The sequence below is a fragment of the Myodes glareolus genome, chromosome 8 (assembly GCF_982192425.1).
Source record: "Myodes glareolus chromosome 8, mMyoGla1.1, whole genome shotgun sequence".
Taxonomy (NCBI): Eukaryota; Metazoa; Chordata; class Mammalia; order Rodentia; family Cricetidae; genus Myodes; species Myodes glareolus.
In genome coordinates, this window is record NC_142033.1 from 4,422,623 (window position 1) to 4,448,589 (window position 25,967).

The following is a 25,967-nucleotide window of genomic DNA, read 5'->3' on the forward strand; positions in this document are numbered from 1 at the left end:
AGAGCATTTTGGGGTCATGTAGAAACATGATGCAAGGAAAACTTCCATTAATCTACAAGGATGACCCCAGCTAAGATTTATAACAACAGTGGATAGACTGAATCGCCCATCTCCTGTAATCAGATTGGTGACTACCCAACTGTCATTGAAGAGTTTACCAACTAATGGAAAGAGATGTGGAGATCTACAGTCAAGCACTGGGAAAATCCTGGGGAATCATGCTAAGGAGAAGGAGGAAGGATTACATTAGCCAGAGTGGTCAGGGTCATCAGAAGGGAATACACAGAAGCAACTGGGCTGCTCATGGGAGCTCACAGACTATGAACGAATGGCTAGGGAGTCTGTTTGGGATCAGTCTAAGTCCTCTACATATGTGTGATGGTTTTGTGGCTTGGTCAATTTGTCAGACTCCTGGAAGTGGGAGCCAGGCCTACTCCTGACACCTTGGCTAGCATTTAGATACTTGTCCCTAATGCTAGGTTGCTTTGCACAGTCTTAATAACAGGAGCGGAGCTTAGTTCTACCTTAACATAATATGCCATGCTTTTTTGCCACCCAAAGAGGCCTGCAATTTCTGGACAAAAGTGAATGAGGAGTAGACTGGGTAGGGGGAAGGGGGAGAAAGGAGGAACAATTGGGAGAGAATAAAAAATAGCTAATAGAAATTATATTAAAATTCTTGCAATCTATTACATTTTATGACTTTCAAGAAATTAATAAATATTTTATTATGTTGTCCTTAAAGAAACAAGAAAACAACTTAGGGCTTGAATAATTATTCTTAAAAACATAGAAAAGAAAGTATCTTTTGTAAACATAAAACCACATAAATAAACAGAGCCAAAGCTCACAAAATTCCATCACTCAGGAGAAAAAGATAGCATGATAAATGCCAGATTTTCTATTATTCTTCCCAACACGACAAATACCTTGTAAATGACTGTGGAGAAGTATTGTGGGAATCAGCAGCCAGTACCTTCCTAGTCCTCGCTGCCTCTAAGAAGTCACCACAGGAGTCAATCCATGAAAATCCTATTCCAGAGAGCCCAATTTCATCTACACCACCAAATGTCTGCTAAAAAGACTTCTAAATACAATCTTCTCAGCAAGTCAATGTTATTGTGAGAATCATGGCAGTTTGGAGAACACAAGAGTAATGTTGGAAAACTATAGGCATATAATTAATTAAATGCTTGATCAGAATCTGCAAAGAATGAAATAATAAAAAAAATCAATTATTAAAAATGGTTATAGATCAGACAGGGCTGAGGATATCAAGATTTTGTTCATTTTGATAGCTAAGAATGGAATTGTAAAGATAAAGAAATGTCCTTATTTTTATGTATAAAAAATGAGGGATTGAGAGATGAATTACTAGAAATATTTTTTAATATATCAGTAAAATAATTAGTAAACTCTTACAACAGTCAGCTGTGAAGTTTAGCCTTCTGTTAACTTTCCTCATTCTGTTAAAGTCTCAGCAGGAAAAGTCCCTTGATCCGTTGATTTGCACCACTTGCATGTGGTTTTATCTATCCCAGACAGTCTGGGAATAAATATTAACAGAATATAAGGAAGCAGGGAGCAAGGACAGAGTGTACCCTAGTTTCTGTACAGTTGACAAGATAAGATAGAAGGTAAATAAGGAGCAAAGTGTTTTATTTCAGCACACACTTCAAAAGTAGAGTAGACCATTGCAGGGAAATCAAGGCAGGAGCTGATGCAGCTAGGCACATTCAGTCAAGAGCACAGAGAGGATGAATGCATGCATGCCTGTCAGTGCTCAACTCACTAAATCCAAAGAACAGCACTGCATGTAGTAGGCTGAGTCTTTCCACATGGCTTAACCTAACCAAGAACCACCTACAGAAATGCCCTGACTACAATTCCTCATTGAGACTCTCTTCTAGATGATTCTATCTAATTCTAGACTGTGTCAAGTTGATAGTTAAAACTGGGCACCACAGACAAGGTGAGAGAAAAACACAAAAAGAAAGACTACAAAAAATAACAACCACTACACACATGAGATGTAAAAGCTAAAGAGACCAAGGACAACCCTGGAGGGAAATAAATGGAGAGTGAACACAGAGCCAGAGCTTTCTATCTCTCGCCCTGCGTCTGTCCAGAAGCACATTCTGAAACAAGGGACAAGTCCTTTAGGGGAAGAGACAATAAACAGAAGAAAGCACTTGTCCAGTTCTCTGAAATCAAGAGTTTAAGATTGAGGGAAAAGTAGGCTCACATAAGGAACACTTGGAAATGGTCATTTGAGGAACACTCTTCCCTGCTGGATCACACTCCAATCCCAGGTTTAACCATTGTTAAGGTTTCCCACCTTAATTTGCACTCTATATCATGTAACCAATCACTTACTCATTAATACAGAAAGCAGCCACCTTGATCACACACATTATAAGAAACTGATGACAGAATGTCATATTATTCATACATGGATCTCTCTCTCTCCCACTCCATCTCAGTCTTCCCCTCTCTCGTCCTTTCTCTCACATATTGTTTTTACTCTGAGTATTTCAAGACTTTTCTTCACATTACCTTGACATTTGCCACTTTTTCCAGATGCAGAAGTTCAAGGACCTCATTAATTCGCCTTCTTTTTTCTTCTCTTGTCATAGTCAGTGGAAGTCGAAGAGCAGCTGAGAACTCTATGTTGTCTCTCACAGTCACCGTGCGCATCACCACGTCATTCTTAAGGTTAAAAGGAAGTTTGAATTTAATTATGGGTAGTTATCAATAAGCCCATCACTCTAATATATGTAACCTAGTCACATATAATAAATACAAACTTAATGTTTTACTTAAAAATAATCTTTTAATTTTTAGTAATTTCAAATGCAGAGGAAGTCACAATCATATTCACCCCCCTGCCATTTAACTTCTACCTAGAGCTAAGGGATTTTGGTGATGACTACCTTCAATTATTTGCATAAAGCATCTTCTAAGCAGTGGAGGAATATGAAGGAAGGTTAATATTGGACAACAGTAGTCCTTTGTAGAATTAAATTACAGCTGAAATTATTAATACTGTGCCACACATATCATACACCAATACCTCCCCTTCTTCATGTTCAATAATGCCACCCTCAAGCTAATTAGTCATTGTACAGAGAAAGTAGCACTGTAAATGTGTCATAAAATGAACTGGAAACACACAAATATATAACCTGAGTATCTACCAAAACAGAGGCAGGGGAAATATAAAATTCCAAACCCACCAACACTTACCTGTGGTACATAACCAGAAGTGCATGTGAAATTGGTAGGTCGAGGGTTTCCATTTATCAGAATATCTCCCGATAATCCTCGTGGGTCTTTCCTTGCAGCTAAGACATCTAATAACCTACAAGGATTATATATGTTGTGTGGTTTGCTTCCTCCCTTCAGTAACAGCTATCAGCTTTCAGATACTCAGAATAAAATGTCTGCATATCAAAAGGCTGAAATCTCTCTCTCTCTCTCTCTCTCTCTCTCTCTCTCTCTCTCTCTCTCTCTCTCTGTCTCTCTCTCTCCCTCCCTCTCTGTCTTCTGTTCAGTATGTGCTATAATACATCCCAAAACTGTGAATGCAAGACATGATCCACATGACCAGCCCTCTCTGTGATGTGACCTTGGGAACTCAAACAGGCAATGTGTTGCTGTATTTTGAGAATTAGACCTGATGTTTTCTTATCTCCACAAAACTCTTCTTTGTCTTCCTAATTTTAATACTATCTTGATGTTGAATTTCCCTCTGTATGCTGTGATTACCATTAATGAAAAGAGAACTGCTTTGAGCCTATAGCAAATCAGGGCAGGGCAGAGTAGAGCTATACAGGGAAGACATGACTGAATGCTGGGAGAAAGAAGGGCAGAGTCAAGAGAGAAGCCATGTAGCCATGCCAGAACTGGATGGAACTTTAGCTGGTAAGCTACAGTCACGTGGCGATTCAGATTAATAGAAATTGGTTAAATTAAGATGTAAAAGTTAGCCAATAAAAAGCTAGAGCTAATGGGCCAAGCAGTGTTTTAAATAATATAGTTTCTGTATGATTATTTTGGGGCTGGGCAGCTGGAAACCAATAAGTGGCTCACTCCATACTACACTATCTCATCACATTAAATAATATGACACAGCAATACATGCCAATCACTCTATCACTTCCTATCAGTAAAGTAAAGTGACCTAGTATGACTTTCTGCCCTTGATATAAAGTTAGAATGCACCCTCCTGCATGTTATCCACAGCACATGTGTCCAGACTCACATGTACATACACAGAGATACACTCATGTAGTACTTAAATAACTCCAATAGGAGTAATTTTTACAGCACAGAAACTGGATACAAAGGGCTTTGTATGCTTTTCATTATACTCACAAAGATCTGCTCCCATCTTGAGGTCCCATAATTGCATTAAGGCCAGGTTTCATGATCCCACTGTAAACACAAAATTACACTGGTTGATTTTTCTATTAAAAAAAGTTAGATAAGTTTAGGATCTACACTGAATATGCAGTTTAATTTGGGCAAAATTGTACACATAATAAAACTATAAACTCATAAAATTGAAATATTAATAGAAATCTATTTGTAAAAGATGTCAATTGCTAGGGGAAACTCATCAGAAAAAAATGCCTCAGATAGCACAAAACCCCTGTTGTTTATTATTTAAGACCTTGTCTTTATTGAAACATGGTGCATCTAAGTTCAGTGTTCTTGAAAGAAGGAGCAGGATCACAGGAGGACTCCATCACACACATGGCCTTTATATGCCAAGTATATAACAGCTCCTTGCTAATGTTTGATGAGCAATGTCTTCGTATAGCCCTACTTGCTGTCTTGTAGACCTTGTCACAAGAAACCAATGATTCATGGGACATCAATAGCCATGCCGTTACTATTAAAATAGAATCAAAACAAAATCAATGCATCCTAAGTAGAAACTCAAAGACTATAAAGAAACACTAACAGGATAGTATTGCCAAGTTTAACACTCAAAAAACAAAAACCAAAAATAAACAAACCCACAAACAAAAATCACACAAAAACAAAGTTAATAAAAATGTAAAATCTAACACACACTCATAAAATGATGATTTCCTTTCCTGATAAAGAGATTAGCACCCCCTCAGTTTAGATTTGGGAGACATCTCTCATGTGGAGGACATTATTTATTGATGTATAGGTGCAGCACAAAGAGAAGCTGTGTTTTAAAATTGGTTGATTCAGAGTAGTGAATATCCAGATTGAAAAAGGGATAGTCTTATAGAAACATAGCTACATTCCCATTTGTTATTTCATAGCCAGACAATGTGTCAATCCTTTGCTCTGTCCATTTCCCTCTTAGTAAGAAAATGATGGAAGTTGTAGGCAGAGGAACAGAAATGACCAGTGCCAAAGAACAGAGGCAATGGTTGGGGTCAAGGGGAAGAGTCTATGCAGACTGCATGGGGAAAATCTTGGTATGTGTGCTCTGTACTCAGAATTGGTTGGAAACATGGCTTCTCTATGTCATGGAACAAAGTGTGAAATGTTGGTTTTTGCTCTTTTAACACTTAATGAATTTTGAGCAAATAATTGAGGACCTGGACTTTCTGCTGTTGGGACTTCCTCATTGCTTCCATCTCATCACTGCTAACTGACCCAGTCAGCCTGTTCTAAAATCTCAGTTCAGTTTAGGGAGGGGATGTTGGTATGGGACAATGGTGTATTCTGTCAATTATGTTTTAAATAAATGCTGATTGGCCAGTAGCCAGGCTGAAAGTATAGGCAGGACAACCTGACAGGAAGTAGAGGCGGGTCAATGAAAACAGGTCCTGCCCAGATCATGGAAGAAGCAGGATGTGACCTGCCCTGCCAAAAAAGGTACAGAGTCATGTGGCTAACATAGATAAGAATAATGGGTTAATATAACTTATGAGAGCTAATACAAAGCCTGAGCTAGTGGACCAATCAGTTTATCATTAATATAGTCCTCTGTGTGATTTTCTTTGAGACTTGCTGATTGTGGGAACTGGGCAGGACAAAAACCTCAACAAGCAGGCCCTCATGTTACAGGAATTAAATTTTCAATATTCTTTCATCATACCTTGAATTTAACTGTGTGTCTTTGATATTATGTTTCCATATAAAATTATAAAATTAAAATAATATCTTGTGGGTTTTTTCATAATATGCCTATGGGTTTATCAAACATGTGTGTATTTTTAAAGAACCAAATTTTGTGTCATCAATCCATTATGCTGTTCTCTTAATTTCCACCTCAGTAATTTCACTGTCATTATGAATCTATCTATATGTATGACAAGGTGAGGCTGGTGAATGTTGCAATGCATAAAGCAATTGCTGAGGGAGGGTGAGAACTTATGTTAAACCCCTAGAGTCCATATAAACTTGGGTACAGTGGTGGGCATCTGTAACTCCATACTCTATGGAGAAATTAGAGACAGAAACAGGAGAATCCCAGGACACTTACAGACTGATAGCCTGACATAACTATCAGTGAACAATGAGATACTCTGTCTGCAACATGGTTGAAGGTGAACACCAATGCTCAAGGTTGCCCTGTGATGTACTTGTGCCATGTATGTGTCATAGCAAACACACATCTTATGTCTGAACACGCACATACATACACACTTATACAAACACATAAACAGATATATAAACATACACAAACAAACACACAAAAATACTCACAGAGATTATTGATAATAGAGAAAGTTTGTGTTTGTTCAATAAGTTGCTCAATATACTGATCTATTTAGTTCATGCACATACCTGATATTTGATAGTCTTTCTATCATACATGTTTTTTTGCAAAATGCAAAACCACTTTGGACTGTTTCTTGGTAGCTAATGTTATGAAAACTTAACACAGCCTCTTCAGTCAATGTGTTCTGGTCACTGGTGTCCATTTCAGGAAGGTCACTGGGATTTCTTTCTATCATTGGGATTGTAACAGGGTCAATATTGGAAGACATCTCCAGAGGGTCTTCCTTCCTGCAAAAGGAACAGAAATCGTATATGATAGTCCACACAAATGACATTATTGGATAGCACAGCACACTAAAGGGTTGTTTTAATCTGTGCAATTACAGAGAGATCACTTCCTAATGAACAGTAAATATGGCTGTGATTACCTAAAGACCCAATGAGAAGCAGACATGAGGACATAGACTTCCCTTAGATACCAAATTCCTGAAAAAGAAATGAGTCCTAAGGAGCAGAGCATAAATGTTATTCATGATTCATAAAAGAAGAAGGAGATAGATGAGGGGGCAGATTTGTCTGTAGTCAGCGGCTGCTTGATCTTTCCTGGCCAACCAAATCTGAAGTGATCACACAGGAACTATATGGATTGCAATACTGTTTGTCCAATAGCTTAAACATATTTCTAGCTAGCTCTTACTCCTTAAATTAACCCATCTCTATTATTTTATTTTACCACTAGGCTCATGGTTTATCAGTACTTATGCATGGGTGTCTTACTCCTTTGGTGGCTACATGGCTTCTCCTGACTCTGCCTACTCTTTCCTCCTATCTGCTTGGAATTCCCACTTTGCCCTATTTCTGTGCTTCAATAGGCTCAAAGAAGTTTCTTTATTAACCAAGGGTACTCACAGCAAAAAGAAAGGAATTCCACAACACCTTCCCTCTTCTACCTAAATAAAAAGGAAGATTTTAACTTTAATAAAGTAAAATTACTAAATTACAAGAATAAAAATATTGTAACTATAATTGCAAGAATTACAATAGTAATAGCAGAAATTACAGTTATATCTACTTTATCTTTTATCAAAACTAAGGTAAACTATAATTATGACTATTTATTCTTCAACTTCATCAAAGACTCCAGAAAGATATAATATCACATAAGTAAACAGGTAGTGCATTGTAAACAACTTCTAAAACTCTAGAATTGACAGAAATCTCACTGCCTGGGCAGTCACTCAAAGTTCTTCTGTAACATTGGGGCATCCATCCTCAGCCTACAGGCCCATTGTGTCTGGCAGAATTTTCCATGAAGCAGGAAATTTCACAGACAGTTCCACCTAAATTGGCAGTTTGTCAATAATTTTTTTCTGTGTCCTGCAGAATGTCTGGCAGACTCTTTCGTGAAGCAGGAGCCCTGAAGGATTGTATCACCTTTAGGCAAGTTCAGCAGTCATTTTTCTGTGGGTCCTGTATGTCTAGTTCATACAGCGTACCATCAATCAGTCCAAACAAGAACAGCTTCTTGTCAAATGGCTAGTCAACTCCATAAGGAGACTCTTTGATGCTGACCATCATGTGAAGTAGACTGGTGCTACCAAGAACAGATGTGTCTCATTTTCATGAAAAGTCCTAAGTTTTTAAAACATTTTAAATGCCATATTCTGTTAGTCTCTGAAAGAGTTGAAGAATACCTAACTGAAATATATATCTCTATATATCTAGAAAACCTGACATGACTACAAGCTTGACTATCATAGATGACTATCTATTAACTTTTATTTCTTAATTATCATTACATTTTTAAATAAGCATCACAAACACAATACCTTAATCAAGAGCAGAAATATACATATAACAAAATTTACCTTAAATTTGTATAAATAGACTAAAATCCATACCAATGAAAAGTTTGCATCTCTATATCATATACCTCTTTAAATGTAAACAAATATTTATAAAAAATCATTTAGGGAATTTGAGCACAGTTTCCTCCAAACTGCTTCCTGCTTTTTATTGGGCAAAGTAATTTTGGGTGTTCATGCTGACCCTTTGGGGGATCCTGGTCAATCAAACCACATTAGTCTGGAAGAAAGCCACAGGTTCTCAACCTCTGTGAAAATAAAAGCAGAACCTCTTTTCAAAGCAATATATCTTTAGACCCCAATTTTGAAGTCAACATGTCTTTAAAATGCATATGCTGGTTTAGCTTAGCTGTCCACACACTGAAATGTCTCTCTGTACTTAGCTCATTCATAGTAAAATAAAATTTAAAGAAAACACAATAATATACATAATCTAGACTCTCTACACATTTTCTATATTTATGTAGTTTATTTTATTTTATTACTTTTTCTATGGTTTTAATATTTATTTTATTATCTTTACCCTTTTAATCTATGACTGTCTATACTCTTTTATATTATAACTGTCTATACTCTTTTTCCTCTGTCTCTCAAGCCTATGCACATTTACCCAACACTAGACCTATTTACAGGACCTTTCCACATGAATCTGTCTTTATTGTATATTTGCAATTATTTTTTAACCAGAAGCGGGTCTTTTTTATGATAAGCAGGTGTGGCTAGGACCAACTCTGTGGTCCTTCTTTCTTGTTCTGCCCAGTCCAACATGGCAGAGGCATGTTCACTGCTTTTGAGAGCCATAAACACAGCCACATTTTCAGGTACACAGAGGATGGTGGGTCTATGTTGCCATAAAACAAGTTGTAGCATATTGCTTACAAACCCCATTTAAACACTCCATAGCTGAACCTCTCAAAAGAGACAGAATCATTAATGCTGATGAACCAGGAAATCACCATTTTTAAAGCTGTCTACTTTTCTGCTGCTGAAGTTGAATCAGGAAACCTCTTAAAGGAGTCACATTCCTGCTTCCTTCCAACAAACAGAGCAAGAAGCTGCATTAAATTCTTGTCTTTTTTGTGTGTCTAGAATTGATTTCCAAACTCCCTCAAGGTTTTAAGTGGATTTAGTTGGCATACATTGGTGTCAGTCTGTTAGTAGAGGCTGCTTGTTTATTTCCTGGTCACCCAGACTCCTGAAATAATCATACAGAAATTTGTATTAATTGCAACACGCTTTGGCCAATAGCTTAAGCATATTTCTAGCTAGCCCTTACATCTTAAATCAACCCATCTCTATTAATCCTTGCAATACCACGAAGTCGTGCCCTACTGGCAAGTTTGTGACACTTGTCTCCTCTGGCAGCAGCTACATGGTGTCTCTTTGACTCTACCTACTCTCTCTCTCTCTCTCTCTCTCTCTCTCTCTCTCTCTCTCTCTCTCCATCACTGTTCAAATTTCCTGCCTGGCTTTACTCTGTTAAGATATTGACCAAAAGCAGTTTTATTCATTAACCAATAAAAGCAACACATATACAGAAGGACTTCCCACACCACTTTATCTGTTTGGAAGTCCTGTCTTGCCCTATTCTGTATTGCAATAGGCTCAAAGCAGCTTCTTTATTAACCAACGGTGTTCACGGCATACAGAGTAGAATCCCACATCATTTGTCTTGATTGAAAAGTATATTTCGACAAGAGTCCCAGATCCTTCATCTGACGATGGATGGCGATACAGACGGAGACCCACATTGGAGCACCAACTGAGCCCCCCATGGTCCAAATGAGGAGCAGAAGGAGGAAGAACATGAAAAAAAAACTCAGGACCGCGAGGGGTGCTATCACCCACTGATACAAGGGAACTGATCTAATGAGAGTTCACCAAGGTCAGTTGGACTGGGACTGAACGAGCACGTGATCCAACCAGATTCTCTGAATGTGGCTGGCCCGGAGCCTTTCTGAAAAGCCATTGACAATGACACTGGGACTTGTTTCCTCTGCATGTACTGGATTTTTGGGATCCGGTCTATTTGGATGCTCACCTTCCTGGACCTGGAGGGAGGGGAGAAGAACTTGAACTTCCCACAGGGCTGGAAGCCCTGACTACTCTTAGGGATGGAGAGGGAGGAGGAGGGGGAGGGGGGAGTGGGAGGGTGTTGGGAGGAGGGGCAGAAATGGAAACTTTCATAATTTAATAAACTTTGAAAAAAAAGAAAAGAAAAGTATATTTTGATATAATGTATTTCAGGGGCAGATATATGACCACAACTACCACATCTCCTCTGTGAATGTGCGTGTGTGTGTGTGTGTGTGTGTGTGTGTGTGTGTGTGTGTGTGAGAGAGAGAGAGAGAGAGAGAGAGAGAGAGAGAGAGAGAGAGAGAGATTGATTCCCAACTATCTTAATTGGTTGGACTTGTACAGAAAACAGGACAAACAAATTTTTAGCTATTTTCAGATTGTATCTTCAGTCATTAGGCAACTTTGGACAACCAAGAAAATGAACTGCTAATAAATGACATCATCATTGCTGTAATGGGTATGCTGAAAATCTAGGAAGACATGGATTTTAAAATGTCAGGGATTTACTAAGCAGTTTAAGACTTTAAAGAAAAAACAATACAAATGAAATGTAATTATCTTATTTCACAAGTTATTGGTGTCTGCTTTAAAGTAAGGCCTTCAGTGAACTAAACTTCGGAAATAGTTTAAAATGCCATCTTCAACATAGCTAAAAGAGAGGTACATGAGAGCATTAGGAATCCGCAGACTTGATGAAAGGGTCTGAAGCATCGCTACAAGAGTGCTTGTGGTGGTTGACAGTGCAGAAGACAACACGGGCCTGGACCTGAGAGCAGAGGTCAGAGTAGTTCAGCATTTCTGAGCCCAGGGAAGCAACTCCAAGGTAAAACAGGCTGCCCTGGTAATGACAGGCTGGCAGGAGAAACATATCAGTCTCATAAGACTTAAATCCAGCACAAGTATTTAGTCTAACACTGTCTCCTCCCACATGGCAGAGCAGTATTTGTAATGAACTCATTGGATCAATCACTGTCATGAGGATGTCATGTGGAAAACATGCAAGGATACATTTACATCATCTACATGTCAGATCATTGAAGAACAAGATATTCATAAGCGGTATCAATTTTCTTGCCTTTCATTCCCCAGGGAATTTTGTTTCTTCTGAGGGTTGTAGCTTTTGGCAAGTGTAAACTGGTTCCTTCTGACCCTATGACCAACACTGTCTCTCAGATCTCAGACTGGATTGAGCACGATACATAGTGTCACCCACAAAGGCTTACAGTGGTGCAAGGGTTAAAACAGGGCTGTGGAAGGGAGAACAGAGCTGATACACATGCAGCAGAGAGAGCTGTTCTGGAACAGGGAGGCCAATATATACTCAGTTGGTTCAAGACACAGTGTCAGTTCAAGATAGAGAGAGGGTTCATGGGGCAGATTGCTCCAAAGCACAGAGCTGACTCCAGGCACAAAAGATCTGAGCAAATGGGAGCTCAAGTGACCCACTTCAATTTGGACTGATCATGTGAGCAGAAGTCCTGGGACAGAGTTGAGAGTTTTTTTTGCCTTGTATCTGGTGATGCACATGCCAGGTGGCCTGACGATGGCGCAGTGGGTGTGATCCAAGTGTGAGGGCACCGCAGCACTCATTGCTCTGGTGTATTGAACAAGCACAATAGGATGGTTTCTTAGGCAACCTTTTCAAACATGCATGGGTTTAAGTGTTGCTGGCCTGATATATTTATAGGTAGGAAAAAATTGTTTGTATTAATAAGTTACTTGTCAGCATAGGCTTTACTGTCTGTGCTGGACAATTGGACATATAAGGTACAGAGTTATTTTGCCTCAGAATTTACTTCCAAAATGAAGAAAATTACTGCTGTATAAATGGAGTCACTCAGGGCAAGGCACACTCTGAAAACTCCTGTCCCATATAATACAAAGAAACACAGATGGGCACAGCCTGTGCTCTACACACTCCTTTCTCACAGTGCCAGAACCAGGAGATTCTATTCTCTGAGTCTGAGATCTGGTGGGGAACCAAAATCATCAAGCACAAGCCATTGTGCCCTGGGATGCACTGGTTGGTAGGCATTCATAGGTCACAGTAATGGAGGTGTGAGTGACTGGCAATCACGATAGTAGCTCAGGCTGTGGAGGCACGAGGACAGACAGCCCTGCCTCCCTATGGATGACTGCTGAGCCTCAGAGTTCTGAGCAGGTGCCTGGCAGAGACTTTGGTTTCTGAAACTGACTCGTGGTGCAATTTGTGTGCAGCAGACAGGGGCTGAGAACTTTGAACCTGAGTAAAAGGATTACTGAATTTCCACAGCCTCTTCTTTATTGTATGTGGTTTATTGCTGGATAGGATCTGAAAATGCTTAGGCAAACAGCTTTGATCCCAGGGCCTTTCTCCATTGTGGAGCTCCATGCTCTGTTTGCCATCCCCACTTCTCGCAAAGCATCTGGCAGACGTGACTTTGTTTAGAAAAACCTACAAACAGAAGTCCTACCCGGACCACAGGCCACAAAGACATCTGGGGTTAGCAGTGGCAAAGACTACAAATCCTCACATCAGTGTACAGACTGTATTCATTCCCATAGATGCACAAACAACAAAACACAAGAATGTGAGGAAACAAAACTTTCTCAAAAGATCATAACTTGTCAGCAACCAAATCCACAGGTATTTAATTGGATAGGGTGCTGAAAAAAGTTATTCAAAGGTTTACTTCAAAAGTATTACAACTTCAAAAAGATGGAAAACTGAAGGAAAGAAGCAAAGCAATATAGAATATGAATGAGAAACTTTAAAAACGCAAATGTTGGAATAGTTTGCAGATAAACTTTTAAAAATTTAGTAGAAACCACCACCAGCATAAATTAACTGAAAGATAAAATACAAGAGCTTCAAATACAAGGCTAATGAGTTATTGCATTCCTCTTTATTCAAGAGTGATAAAGAAAAACTTAAGATGACCTCCAGAACATGACAGACAGACCAAACAGAAATGTTTTTATTAAAATAGAATGCTAAAACAGAGACTAAAGATATAGAAAACTTATTCATTCAAGCGATAACCTAAAATATCCTGTTTCTATTGAGAGATTAGGACATCGGGGTAAGTAATGCAGATAATAAATTACAGAGGTAATTTTGACCACCAAATGGATAAGAGCAGAAAATAATACTGTCATAGGACACTCTTGGTAAAATTCAGAGTGCTGAGAACAAGAAAGGAAAAGCTAGAAGCTACTACAGAGAAGACCCATGTTACTAGCATGTACCTGGTTGGCAAACCAATCATGACAGCAAAAGTTTCCTTGACAGAAAAGCTAAAGGCCAGAGTGTGCAACTACGTATTTTGAGTCCTCAAAAAAAAAAAAAAATACAACCAATGTGACTACATGCAAATTTTCCTTCAAGATGAACATAGCTAAAGCAGTGCATGACCTCAGAAACAGCAGTGAAGAAGACACTTATGGGAAAATAAAATCATAAGGGAAAAAGACAGAAAGCTGGGATCACAAAAGTCAGGAGAAAATAACTCATGTAGTTCTAAGAAATCAACAGCAGTAACTCAGGAAGTGTGCTGGTTAGCTTTTGTCAGCTTGTCACGTGCTGAAATCATCTGAGAAGAAGAATCCTCAGTTGGGGAATTGCCTGCAACAGAATGGTAAATCTATGAGGCATTTTCTTGATTGATGATTAATATGGAAGGACCCAGCTCACTTTTTGGTCCTGGGATTTTTCAGAAAGCAGGCTGTGCAAACCAAGAGAAGCAACTAGTGAGCCATGTTTCTCCATGGTTTCTGCCTTGACTTCTTTCAGTGGTGGAGTGTGATGTGGAGGTGTAAGCCAAATAAACCTCTCCTTCCCCAAGTAGCTTTTGGTCATGATGTTGTATCACAGCAATCAAAAGTAAACTGCCAGTGAGCCAGCAAACATCTAAGATGAGAAAGAAAGAAAAGAACATATAGCAACTAAAGAAAAAAACAGAAAAATAGAGGGTAAAGAGAAGCCAGTCAAATTATAGGATTTAATTCAGTACAAACATTTTACCACTAACCTAAAAATAAGTAGTTTCAATTCTGGAGTAAAAGATGCAAGTGGCAGGCTGAATTGAAAAGCAGAAAACAATAACGAATTGTTTACTGCAGCGGGAACTCAACTAGCTGGCCACACATATGAAGGCTGCAAGAGAAATGATGGAAAATGGCATTTTAAACAGACAGACTGGAATGCTGTACTCTTACTTAACAAAACAGACATCCAGTCCATGTTAGGAAAAATAAAGATAACTACATATTAATAATTGGAACATTCCATCACAAACTTTTAACAAATTCAAAAGGTAATTTCTTATATCCTATCAGATCATGATGAATTGTAGTAAAAGTCAACAGTGATAGAAAGCAAAGAAACACATGGTGAAAGAACACTGTGTTTTTGCAAGCATGGTCCAGCATATGCAAATTAGTAAAAGAAATTCAGCACATAACATGATCCAGGATAAGTACGATATCATAATCTCAATAGACAGAGGAAGTCTTTGTAAAACTAAACTCATTCTTGATCACAGACCTGAACAACCAGGAAGAGAAAGCTCATTCCTGCACAATAAAGGACACTGTGATAATCCTAGCAAACAAATATACTGAATAGGGAATAAATTAAATCAGTTCCTCTAAATACAGGATAGAGCCAGGAGCAACCATCCCTCAACTATTCTTTATTGCAGAGCTTGGATCCTCAGAAAAATAAGATGAGACAAGAGAAAGAGAGATATGATCAGGAAAGGAAGAAGTCTAATTGCCTCTTTGTGGATGAAATGCTTTTATATGTAAAATCCCACCAGGCTGGCTGAGCACTTGCCTAGCATGTGTAAGCTCTGGATTTGATCCTCTGAACCACATACCAAGAAAAGGGCTCTGAGAACCACCTAGGGTCCAGCAAGATGTCTCTGCAGGTAAATGTTCTGGCTGCACAGGATTGGCCATCTGAGTTCAATCGAAGAACGCCATGGAAAGGAAACTACAGTGGCATGCCTTTGTGATCCTAACACAGGAGATCTCCTGGAAGCTGAAGGGTCAGCTACCCTGGAGTTCCCAGCATGGAACAAAGTACAGGAGAGGTCCCCTCAACAAGTTGGAAGAAAAGAACTGATTTTCAAAATTATCCTGTGATCTCCACACACATTGAATCTACCCATAACACACCCTGCTCCTCACCGCCCCGCACACACACACACTGAAAATACCCAGAGAAGCTGTGGGAAAGCATATCTGGATCAAATAAGCAGAATAGATTATGGAAATAGGCTTGCACACCTCTGAGTATTCCCAAAGTCACAGAAGTGTGAACTGTAAGTCCATGAGGTGTGTGACGCTAATTATACTATAAGAAAGCCATTCCTGCTCGTCCATACTCACTGCTGTCAGATGCAGGAGAAGAGAGACCCAGGCTGCTGCTGCTCAGCTTGTCCTCAGCCCTGCCTGAATCAGGACCTTCAGGGAAGGAAGGTGAGCTTGGACAGCACTAGAAAAGAAGAGTGGAGCTAGCGCCACCTGGTGGTCAATCGGGATTCCCATGTAGAACGTTGTCCTGGAGCCTCAGGTCTGCACTGAGCCCTAGATGAGGCCAGCATCAGTTGAATGGTGGGGAGGCAGCCCGGGAAGAGAAAAAGGAAAGCAAAGGTGTCTGTTTTTCCTTCTTTCTTCGTAGACTGACGGTCGGCGCAATAGTCAGGGAGTGAATATGTGGTTAATACAGAAAGGGACAAACAGGGTCAGTACAGACAAGGGTGTGGCTTGTAAAATTCCCAAAGAAGCTGTGGGAAAGCATATCTGGATTAAATAAGCAGAATAGATCATGGAAATAAACTTGCACACATCAGAATATTCCACTAGCCACATAATTGTGCAGTGTAAGTCCGTGAGGTGTGTGATGCTACTTATACTATAAGAAAGCCATTCCTGTCGCCCCCACTCACTGCTGTCAGATGCAGGGGAAGAGGAGCCTCTCAGGCTGCTGCTCAGCTTGTCCTCAGCCTCTGCCTGCATGAGGAATTTCAGGGAAGGAAGGTGAGCCTGCGTGGAGCCAGAAGAGAAGAGTGGAGCTCGCGCCACCTGGTGGTGAATCTTGGTTCTTGTGTACTAAATTGTCCTGGAGCTTCAGGTCAGGCAAGAAAAAGTCTGCACTGAGCCCTAGCTCAGACACACATCTGTTGAATTTGGGGGAGCCAGTCCTTGAGAAGAGAAAAAAGGAAAACGAAGCAAAGATGTCTGTCTGTCTTTCTGTTTTCTTCATTTTTTAATAGACTGGCATTGTAGGTCATAAACAGGAGGGGAATATGCTTAACACAGAAAGGGACACACATGGGGGTCAAGACAGCTAAGGGTATGGCTTCTTAAATACCCAGGTTGTCAATATAAATTGATTTATAGCTTCACTTTATATCTGAAAAATCAATTGAGAAATAATTCACTGTTCATGATTGTAATCCCTATGACCAAGAGGCTGAGGCAGGGGGATTTGTGGTTTGGGCACCTGCGCTAAATATTGAACTCTGTCATTAAAGAACAAGAAGAGGGTAGGGGGAACTAAGTGCAAACTGTTAATCTGCAGTCAGATGCTGCAGTGTATGACACTTCACAGACCAAAAAGTTAATGGTAAAAAGTATTAATTTCATACTCTTATAATCGTTCTAACCTTCTAGCAATTCCTTCAGCTGAGGCGCTGCAGACAGATGATGACTGCCAGGAGAGGGAAAGTTGGGTTTCTTCAGGAGTGTGTCCTTGGTATGTAGACTATCCAGGGGATTATTCTACTCACATGTGTTCATGGACAGCACTGACTGGACTCAGTGGGTTATTGAAGAAGTGGAGAAGGGAGGAAAAGAGGGAGGGAGTGGAAGAAAGGATGGGGAAAGAAGTTGTTTGGAGGGGGCTTTGGGGGGAACTATGTTGTAAAGTACCAGTGGAGGGTGAATGAGGCTAGGTATGATTAAAATACTTCATATGTATGAAGTTCTCAAAATTCTCAAAAAATAATTATTGCACAAGGTTTTGATGATGTTAACTTTTATCAGAGCATGAGATACATACAGAGTAAGTACACGCTGAGCAGTGGCCTGTGTCTGTAAGCATGAGGACCTGAGTTCAGATCCTCGTACCAGGTAAAGAGCCAGATGGTGGGAGGGGGAGGCAGGGGATTCCTGGGGCTTGAGGACCAGACATTCTAGGTCATCAGAAAGTCATTCCTCAGGCTCAGTGTGAGAGAGGGGTTAACATTAGTGTTGACTACCACAGGTATGCACACCCATGTACAGCCACACATGTACATACACACATAATTATAGAAAATCTGACCAGACAGCTTTATGTACATTTACAATGTGACACATTTGTATTTGTGAAACTCATTTTTTTCCTGAACATTTACAGTACTGCAGAAGGAGAAATAGGAGCACACACCTCTAATCTCAGGAATCGGTCTGAGACCCAAGGTTGCTGGACAGCCTGGGCTACAAAGTGAAACTGTCTCTGCCCTCTACCTTGAAAAAAAAGAGCAAAAAGTAACGAGAAGAGAGGGAAAGAATGGAAAAGGACAGAGGTGGGGAGAGAAGGGGAAGGAGAGTGAGCAGCAGTGAGACACAGAGGAAAGACAGAAGCACAGGGCTTCCCTCAAGCTCCACCATGGCCGTCCTCTCCAGAGGTCACCACATTCCTACTTCTGTCATTTGGTGTCTACATCGATTTTGTTTTTACTTCTACTATGTAGTAGAGCTGCTGACCTGACCCAGGGATTCAGGTCTGGCCCATGTATGACACTGAGTACATCCCCAGGTCTGAGGATCTGATAACTATGTCATCAGCTCTCTAGTTGATTCTCTTCACCTCCTAACCCTACCCTGGTCTTCCTCTAAACCCGAGTTAATCTGTAACAACTGCCTTACACTTCTGTGGCACCTGGAGTTTCCTGGACCAACAACTCACAAGGACGTGTTCCACATTTGTGTCAGAATTTTATTGAAGAACCCAGACTCTGGGAGCAGCGTTATCCACTCATACAGAGAATTGCCCTTCAAACTCATTTTTTACATTATTTTGGTGAATTTGTTTACAAAATTGTAGGTTTCCAAATGGCTTTTTCACACTTATCTAGTTTCATATGAACTTCCCTCTACCTCTCATTGCCTTTCTCCTCCCTTATCCCAAGTCACCCTTCTTAGGCCAGAGTTCATTCTCTATTTGCATATTTTACACATTTTAGTACCCTCCCTAGCAAGGGCCCTTTTCACACTTCTTGGCCTCTACAGGAATCCAAGTTAAGCACAGAAATCTAAAAATTTCAAGGTAAGACCAACATTTATGAGTGAAATTTGTTTTCTTAGGTCTGGGTTACCTCACCCAACTTAATATCTTCCAGTTCCACCCATTTTCCAACAAATTTCATTTTCTTTACAACTGAATAAAATTCTATCATATACATGTTCTAAAGTAACAAAGGCAATGGCGTCTTTCGGTCAGCTCAGATACTTCTCAGCCCTCTACACCACACTCAACAGTGATGTCTGCTCTGAAAACACAGTTCAAATTCTCATGACCTCAGTGGTCCAGATGTATTAACCAAAATAATTATCAATATGTGAACTTAAACTAAAATAACTGAATAAGGTGTAAGTCAAAATTAGTTGCCATGTTGTTTCTGAAATAAATATGTTCTGTCTAAACAAATGATACGTGGCTCCCTCCCATCCCAGCTTTCATCCAGGTACACCTTCCTTTTCCCTCCCTTCCCCCCTGGGGCCATAAAATTTCCCCAGCTCAGCTCCCTTGGAAGCACAACCCGGCAGGAGGCAGTTCCTGTGTTTCAATAGCCTGCCTGAGGACAGGTGGGCCTTCTGTCAGATCAGCGACATTCCTGGCTAGTAAGGGGCATTGAGCCCCTGGCAGACATACATTGGAAGGGTGAGTTTGCTCCTGGCCCGCGGCAGAAGCCCAGCTAGGAGGAGTTCAGACTTTCCCTGTCCCCCCTTGACTCCCTGGTCACCCTGCAGTGGTGGCACCACCCTGCTAAGTTCTCCCGCCTCCCATCCCAGCTTTCATTCAGGTACACTTTCTTTTCCCTCCCTTCCCCCTGAGGCCATAAAATTTTCCCTAGCTCAGCTCCCTTGTGCACTGGGCTTGGGCGGGAAGCACAACCCAGCAGGAGGCAGTTCCTGGGTTTCAATAGCCTGCCTGAGGAAAGGTAGGCCTTCTGTCAGTGAAGTCCCTGCCCAACAAGGGAACCTGACCCGATATCAGAAGATTCAATAGAGAGTATTTGAAGGAAGAGATGGGCAGACGCCAAGGCAAGAACTCCTCCAACAATCTGAAAAACAACATGAAAACACCAGACCCCCAACGACCCTACAGTAGAAGGACTTGAACACATTAATCCAGAAGAAGTGGAAAAAAGTGCCATTATGAAAGCAATAGAATCCCTTAAACAGGATATGAATAACTCCCTTAAAGAATTGGATGAGAAGTATAACAAAAAGTTTGAAGAAATGAGTAAAGAAATGGATGAAAAGAATAACAAAAAGTTTGAAGAAATGAGTAAAGAAATGGATGAAAAGAATAACAAAAAGTTTGAAGAAATGAGTAAATCCATGAATAATACTCTGGGAAACCAAGAGAAAACAATCAAATAGGTAATGGAAACAGTTCAAGAATTGAAAACTGAAATGGAGGCAATGAAGAAAACACAAACCGAGGGCTGGCTGGATATGGAAAATCTAGGTAAACGAACAGAGACTACAGAACGAATCTCAGAGTCTGAAGACACCATAGACAAAATAAATGCTCTGATCAAAGAAAACGGCAAATCAAACAAATTCTCATCACAAAACATTCAAGAAATCTGGGACACAATAAAAAAAAATCTAAGAATAATAGGAATTGAAGAAGGAGAAGAATTGCAGATCAAAGGCCCAGAAAATATATTCAACAAAATTATAGAAGAAAACTTTCCCAACCTAAAGAATGATATTCCTATGAAGGTTCAAGAAGCATACAGAACACTGAATAGACTTGATCAAAAAAAATCATCCCGTCAAATAGGTCTTTCACTTCCTTGGTCAGAGTTATCCCAAGATATTTTATGCTATTTGTGGCTATCATGAAAGGTGAAGTTTCTCTGATTTCCCTCCCTGCTTCTTTATTCTTTGTGTATAGGAGGGCAACTAATGTTTTGGAATTGATCTTGTACCCTGCCACATTACTAAAGGTGTTTATCAGCTGTAGGAGTTCTTTGGTAGAATTTTTGAGGTCACTCATGTATACTATCATATCATCTGCAAATAACGAGAGTTTAAATTCTTCCTTTCCAATTCGAATCCCCTTGATCCCCTTATGTTGTCATATTGCTATTGCTAGAACTTCAAGCACTGTATTGAAGAGGTATGGGGAGAGTGGACAGCCTTGTCGTGTTCCTGATTTCAATGGAATGGCTTTGAGTTTCTCTCCATTCAGTTTGATGTTAGTGTCGGCTTACTGTAAATAGCTTTTATTATATTTAGGTATGATCCTTGTATCCCCAATAACTTCAACACCTTTATCATAAAGGGATGTTGAATTTTGTCAAATGCTTTTTCAGCATCTAATGAAATGATCATATGGTTTTTTTCTTTCAGTTTATTTATATGATGGATTACATTGATAGATTTGCGTATGTTGAACCAGCCCTGCATCTCTGGGATGACGCCTACTTGATCATAATGGATAATTATTCTAATGTGTTCTGGGATTCGGTTTGCCAGAATTTTGTTGAGAATTGTTGCGTCGATGTTCATGAGTGAGATTGGCCTGTAATTCTCTTTCTTGGTTGTGTCTTTATGTGGTTTTGGTATCAGGGTAACTGTAGCTTCATAAAAAGAGTTTGGCAATGACTCTTCTAGAACTTTAAGTCTTTAAAGAAAGAAATTGAGGAGGATACCAGAAAATGGAAAGACCTCCCCTGCTCTTGGACTGGGAAGATCAACATAGTAAAAATGGCAATTCTACCAAAAGCAATCTATAGATTCAATGCAATTCCCATCAAAATTCCATCAAAGTTCTTCACAGACCTTGAGAGAAAAATAATCAAGTTTATATGGCAAAACAAAAAACCCAGGATAGCCAAAACAATCTTATACAATAAAGGAACTTCTGGAGGCATTACCATCCCTGACTTCAAACTCTATTACACAGCTACAGTATTGAAAACAGCTTGGTATTGGCATAAGAACAGAGAAGTCGACCTATAGAATCGAATAGAAGACCCAGATATTAACCCACAGACCTATGAACACCTAATTTTCGACAAGGGAGCTAAAGGTATACAATGGAAGAAGGAAAGCATCTTTAACAAATGGTGCTGGCATAACTGGATGTCAACCTGTAGAAGAATGAAAGTAGATCCATATCTTTCACCATGCACAAAACTCAAGTCCAAATGGATTAAAGACATCAACATTAATCTGACCACTTTGAACCTGATAGAAGAGAAAGTGGGAAGTAGTCTACAAGATATAGGCACAGGAGGCCACTTCCTAAGTAGAACCCCAGTAGCACAGAAAATAAGAGAAACAATGAATAAATGGGACCTACTGAAACTGAGAAGCTTCTGTAAAGCAAAGGACACTGTCAGTAAGACAAAAAGGCTACCTTCAGACTGGGAGAAGATCTTCACCAACCCCTCATCAGACAAAGGTCTGATCTCCAAAATATACAAAGAACTCAAGAAACTAGACAATAAAACTCTAATTAACCCAATTAAAAAATGGGGTACTGATCTGAACAGAGAATTCACAACAGATGAACTTCGAATGGCCAAAAGACACTTAAGGACATGCTCAACCTCCTTAGTGATCAGGGAAATGCAAATCAAAACCACTTTGAGATACCATCTTACACCAGTCAGAATAGCTAAAGTCAAAAACACCAATGATAGCCTATGCTGGAGAGGATGTGGAGTGAGGGGATCTCTCATCCATTGGTGGGAATGCAAACTTGTGCAGCCACTGTGGAAATCAGTGTGGCGGTTTCTCAGGAAACTGGGAGTCAACCTCCCTCAGGACCCAGCAACTCCACTCTTGGGAATATACCCAAGAGATGCCCTATCATACCACAAAAGTATTTGTTCAACTCTGTTCATAGCTGCACTATTTTAATAGCCAGAACATGGAAACAGCCTAGGTGGTCCTCAATAGAAGAATGGTTAAAAAGGTGTGGAACATATATACATTAGTTTTACTCAGCGTCAAAAAACAATGACATCTTGAATTTTGCATACAAATGGATGGAAATAGAAAACACTTTACTGAGTGAGGTAACCCAGACCCAAAAAGAGGAATATGGTATGTACTCACTCATAAGTGGATTCTAGCCATAGTTAAAGGTCTTTGAGTCTATAATTTGTGATCCTAGAGAAGCTAAATAAGAAGGTGAACCTGAAGAAAATCATATAGTTATCCTCCTGGATATTAGAAGTAGACAAGCTTGCCAGGCAAACTTGGGTGCAGGGGGGGTGGGGTGGGGGTGGAAGTAAGGGGAGATGGTTAGAGAGAAGGGAGAGGGGGAGGATTGGGGATGGCTTGGGGGAATGGGAGGGGGGAGGGAGGAAGGATGGTTATGGGAGCAGGGAATTTTATATCTCAACTAACGGAGCCATTTTAGTGTTTGCAAGAGACTTGATTCTGGAGGGGTTCCCAGGCCCAAGGAGAGGTCCCCAGATTGTACTCTGGGCAGCAGAGGAGAGGGTTCCTGAACTGGCCTTGGCCCATAACCATGCTGATGAATATTTTGCATGTCACCACAGAACCTTCATATGGCGATGGATGGAGATAGAGACAGAGACACATATTGGAACACTGGACTTAACTCCCTAGGTCCAAATGAGAAACAGAGGGAAGGAGATCATGAGCAAGGAAAGCAAAGTCAGAGGGGGCCTTCATCCAACCATGGATGGAGATAGAGACGGAGACCCACATGGAGCACTGGAAGTCAGGACCGCGAAGGGTGTGTCCACCCACTGATACTGAAGGGGACTGATCGAATGAGAGCTCACCAAGGCCAGCTGGACTGGGACTGAACGAGCATGTGATCAAACCGGATTCTCTGAATGTGGCTGACATGGGGGCTGACTGAGCTCCCAAGGTCCATATGAAGACTGAGAAGTCATCGACAATGGCACTGGGTCTTGTTTCGTCTGCATGGACTGGCTTTTTGGGATCCTGGCCTGTTTGGATGCTCACCTTCCTGGACCTGGAGGAAGGGGGGAGGAACTTGGATTCCCACAGGTCAGGAAACCCTGACTGCTCTTGGGAATGGTGAGGGAGGAGGAGAGGGAGTGGGGGGAGCGGGAGGGTATTGGGAGGAGGGGAGGAAGTGGAAAGAGTGTTTTCGGATACTTGAATAAACAAGTCTAAGGAGAAAAAAAAAGAAACACTGGGATATCTTGTTATACACTGTAAGTAAAAAACAAAACAAAACAAAACAAAACAAAAAAAGGACACAAGTTAACAGGATAAATACAAAAGCAGGATTGATCCTTCTGCTACATACAGGAAATACACCTAAATCTCAAAGACAGATATTACCCCAGAGTAAAGGGTTGAGAAAAATTTTTTAAATCAAATGGACCTATGAAATAAGTGGGTGTAGCTATCCTAGTATCTAACAAAATAGACTTCAAACTAAAATAAATCAAAAGAGATGGAGAAAGACATTTCATACTCATCACAGGAAAAATTTATCAAAATGAAGTCTCAATTCTGAACATCTATGCCCCAAATACAAGAATACAGACATATGTAAAAGAAACACTACTAAAGTTTAAATCTTATATCAAACCCCACACACTAATAGTAGGAGGCTTCAACACCCAACTCACACCAATGGATGGGTCTGCTAGACAGAAACTTAACAGGAATAAGAGGACTAACAGCTGTCAGGACTCATTTAGTAGAGACCTATAGAATATTTCATCCAAACACAAAAGAATATATCTTCTTCCTATCACCTCATGGAACATTTTCTAAAACTGACCAAATACTCAGTAACAAAACAAACCTCAGCAGATACAAAACAATTAGAATGACCTCATGTATCTTATTGGATCTCCATGGCTTAGAATTAGAACGAATAAACAACACTAATTGCTTAAAGTCTATAGACTCACGGAAATTGAACAATGCTCAATTGAATTACCCTTGGGTCAAGGAAGAAATAAAGAAAAAAATTAAATACTTCCTAGAATTCAAATGAATGCACAACATACCCAGCCTATGGGATACTATGAAAGCAGTGCTAAGTAAAAGTTGATAGCACTAAGTGCCTATATAAAGAAAACAGGGAAATCTCATTCTAGTGACTTAACAGCACACCTGAAAGCTCTAAAAACAAAAATAAGCAGAGTTACCCAGGAGAAATAGACAATAAGAAATAGTCAAATTGATGGCTGAAATCAATAAAATACAAACAAAGAAAACAATTCAAAGAATCAATGAAATGAAGAGTTCATCCTTTGAGAAAATCAACATGACAGACAGATCTTTATCCACACTAACCAAAAGGCAGAGAATATCCAAATTAATAAAATCAGGGAAAAAGAGAGACATTAAAAACAGACTTTGTGGAATTCCAAAGAATCATTAGGTCATACTTCAAAACTTGTACTCCACAAAATTAGAAAATACAAAATAAATGGGCAATTTTCTGGGTAGGTGCCACATACCAAAATTAAATAAAGACCAGATAAACAATAGAAGTAGATATATAACCCCTAAGGAAATAGAAGCAGTCATCAAAAGTTTCCCCACCAAAAAATTGAGGGCCAAGTAGTTTCAGTACAGAATTCTACCAGAACTTCAATGAAGAGCTAATACCTATATTCCTCAAGTTGTTTCACATAATAGAAACGTAAGTAATATTGCCAAAATTTTTTAATAAGGCAACAGTTACCCAAACACCAAAACCACACAAAGACTCATCTAAGAAAGAAAATTAAAGATCAAACTCACTCATGAACATTGATGCAAAAATCCTCAACAAAATACTTACAAACCGTATCCAAGAACACATCAAAAAATTATCCACCATGATCATGGCGGCTTCATGCCAGAGATGCAGGGATGGTTCAACATATGAAAATCTGTCAATGTAATCCACCATATAAATAAACAGAAAGAAAAAACAAATGATCATCTCTCTAGATGCTGAAAAAGCCTTTGACAAAATTCAACACCCCTTTATGATAAATGTTTCACAGAGATCATTAACACAAAGAACATACCTAAGTGCAATGCACAGCTAAGCGGCAGCCAACATCAAATTAAATGGAG

At 39.8% G+C, this 25,967-nt stretch overlaps 2 protein-coding genes across 2 annotated transcripts in view; one reads left to right on the plus strand and one right to left on the minus strand.

Moving 5' to 3' along the window:
* Positions 1-16,145, minus strand: part of LOC125408679 (ATP-binding cassette sub-family G member 3-like) — a 52,849-nt gene extending 36,704 nt beyond the window's left edge. The window contains exons 1-6 of the mRNA XM_087908777.1: positions 16,032-16,145; positions 7,624-7,664; positions 6,781-7,002; positions 4,378-4,437; positions 3,247-3,361; positions 2,557-2,709 (exon numbers count right to left, since the gene is read on the minus strand). Of these exons, the coding sequence (XP_087764903.1) occupies positions 2,557-2,709; positions 3,247-3,361; positions 4,378-4,437; positions 6,781-6,983 (531 nt within the window). The 5' untranslated portion in view covers positions 6,984-7,002; positions 7,624-7,664; positions 16,032-16,145. The remainder of the gene's footprint in view (positions 1-2,556; positions 2,710-3,246; positions 3,362-4,377; positions 4,438-6,780; positions 7,003-7,623; positions 7,665-16,031) is intronic.
* Positions 1-25,967, plus strand: part of LOC125408675 (ATP-binding cassette sub-family G member 3-like) — a 238,081-nt gene that overhangs the window by 105,453 nt on the left and 106,661 nt on the right. The window lies entirely within an intron of this gene.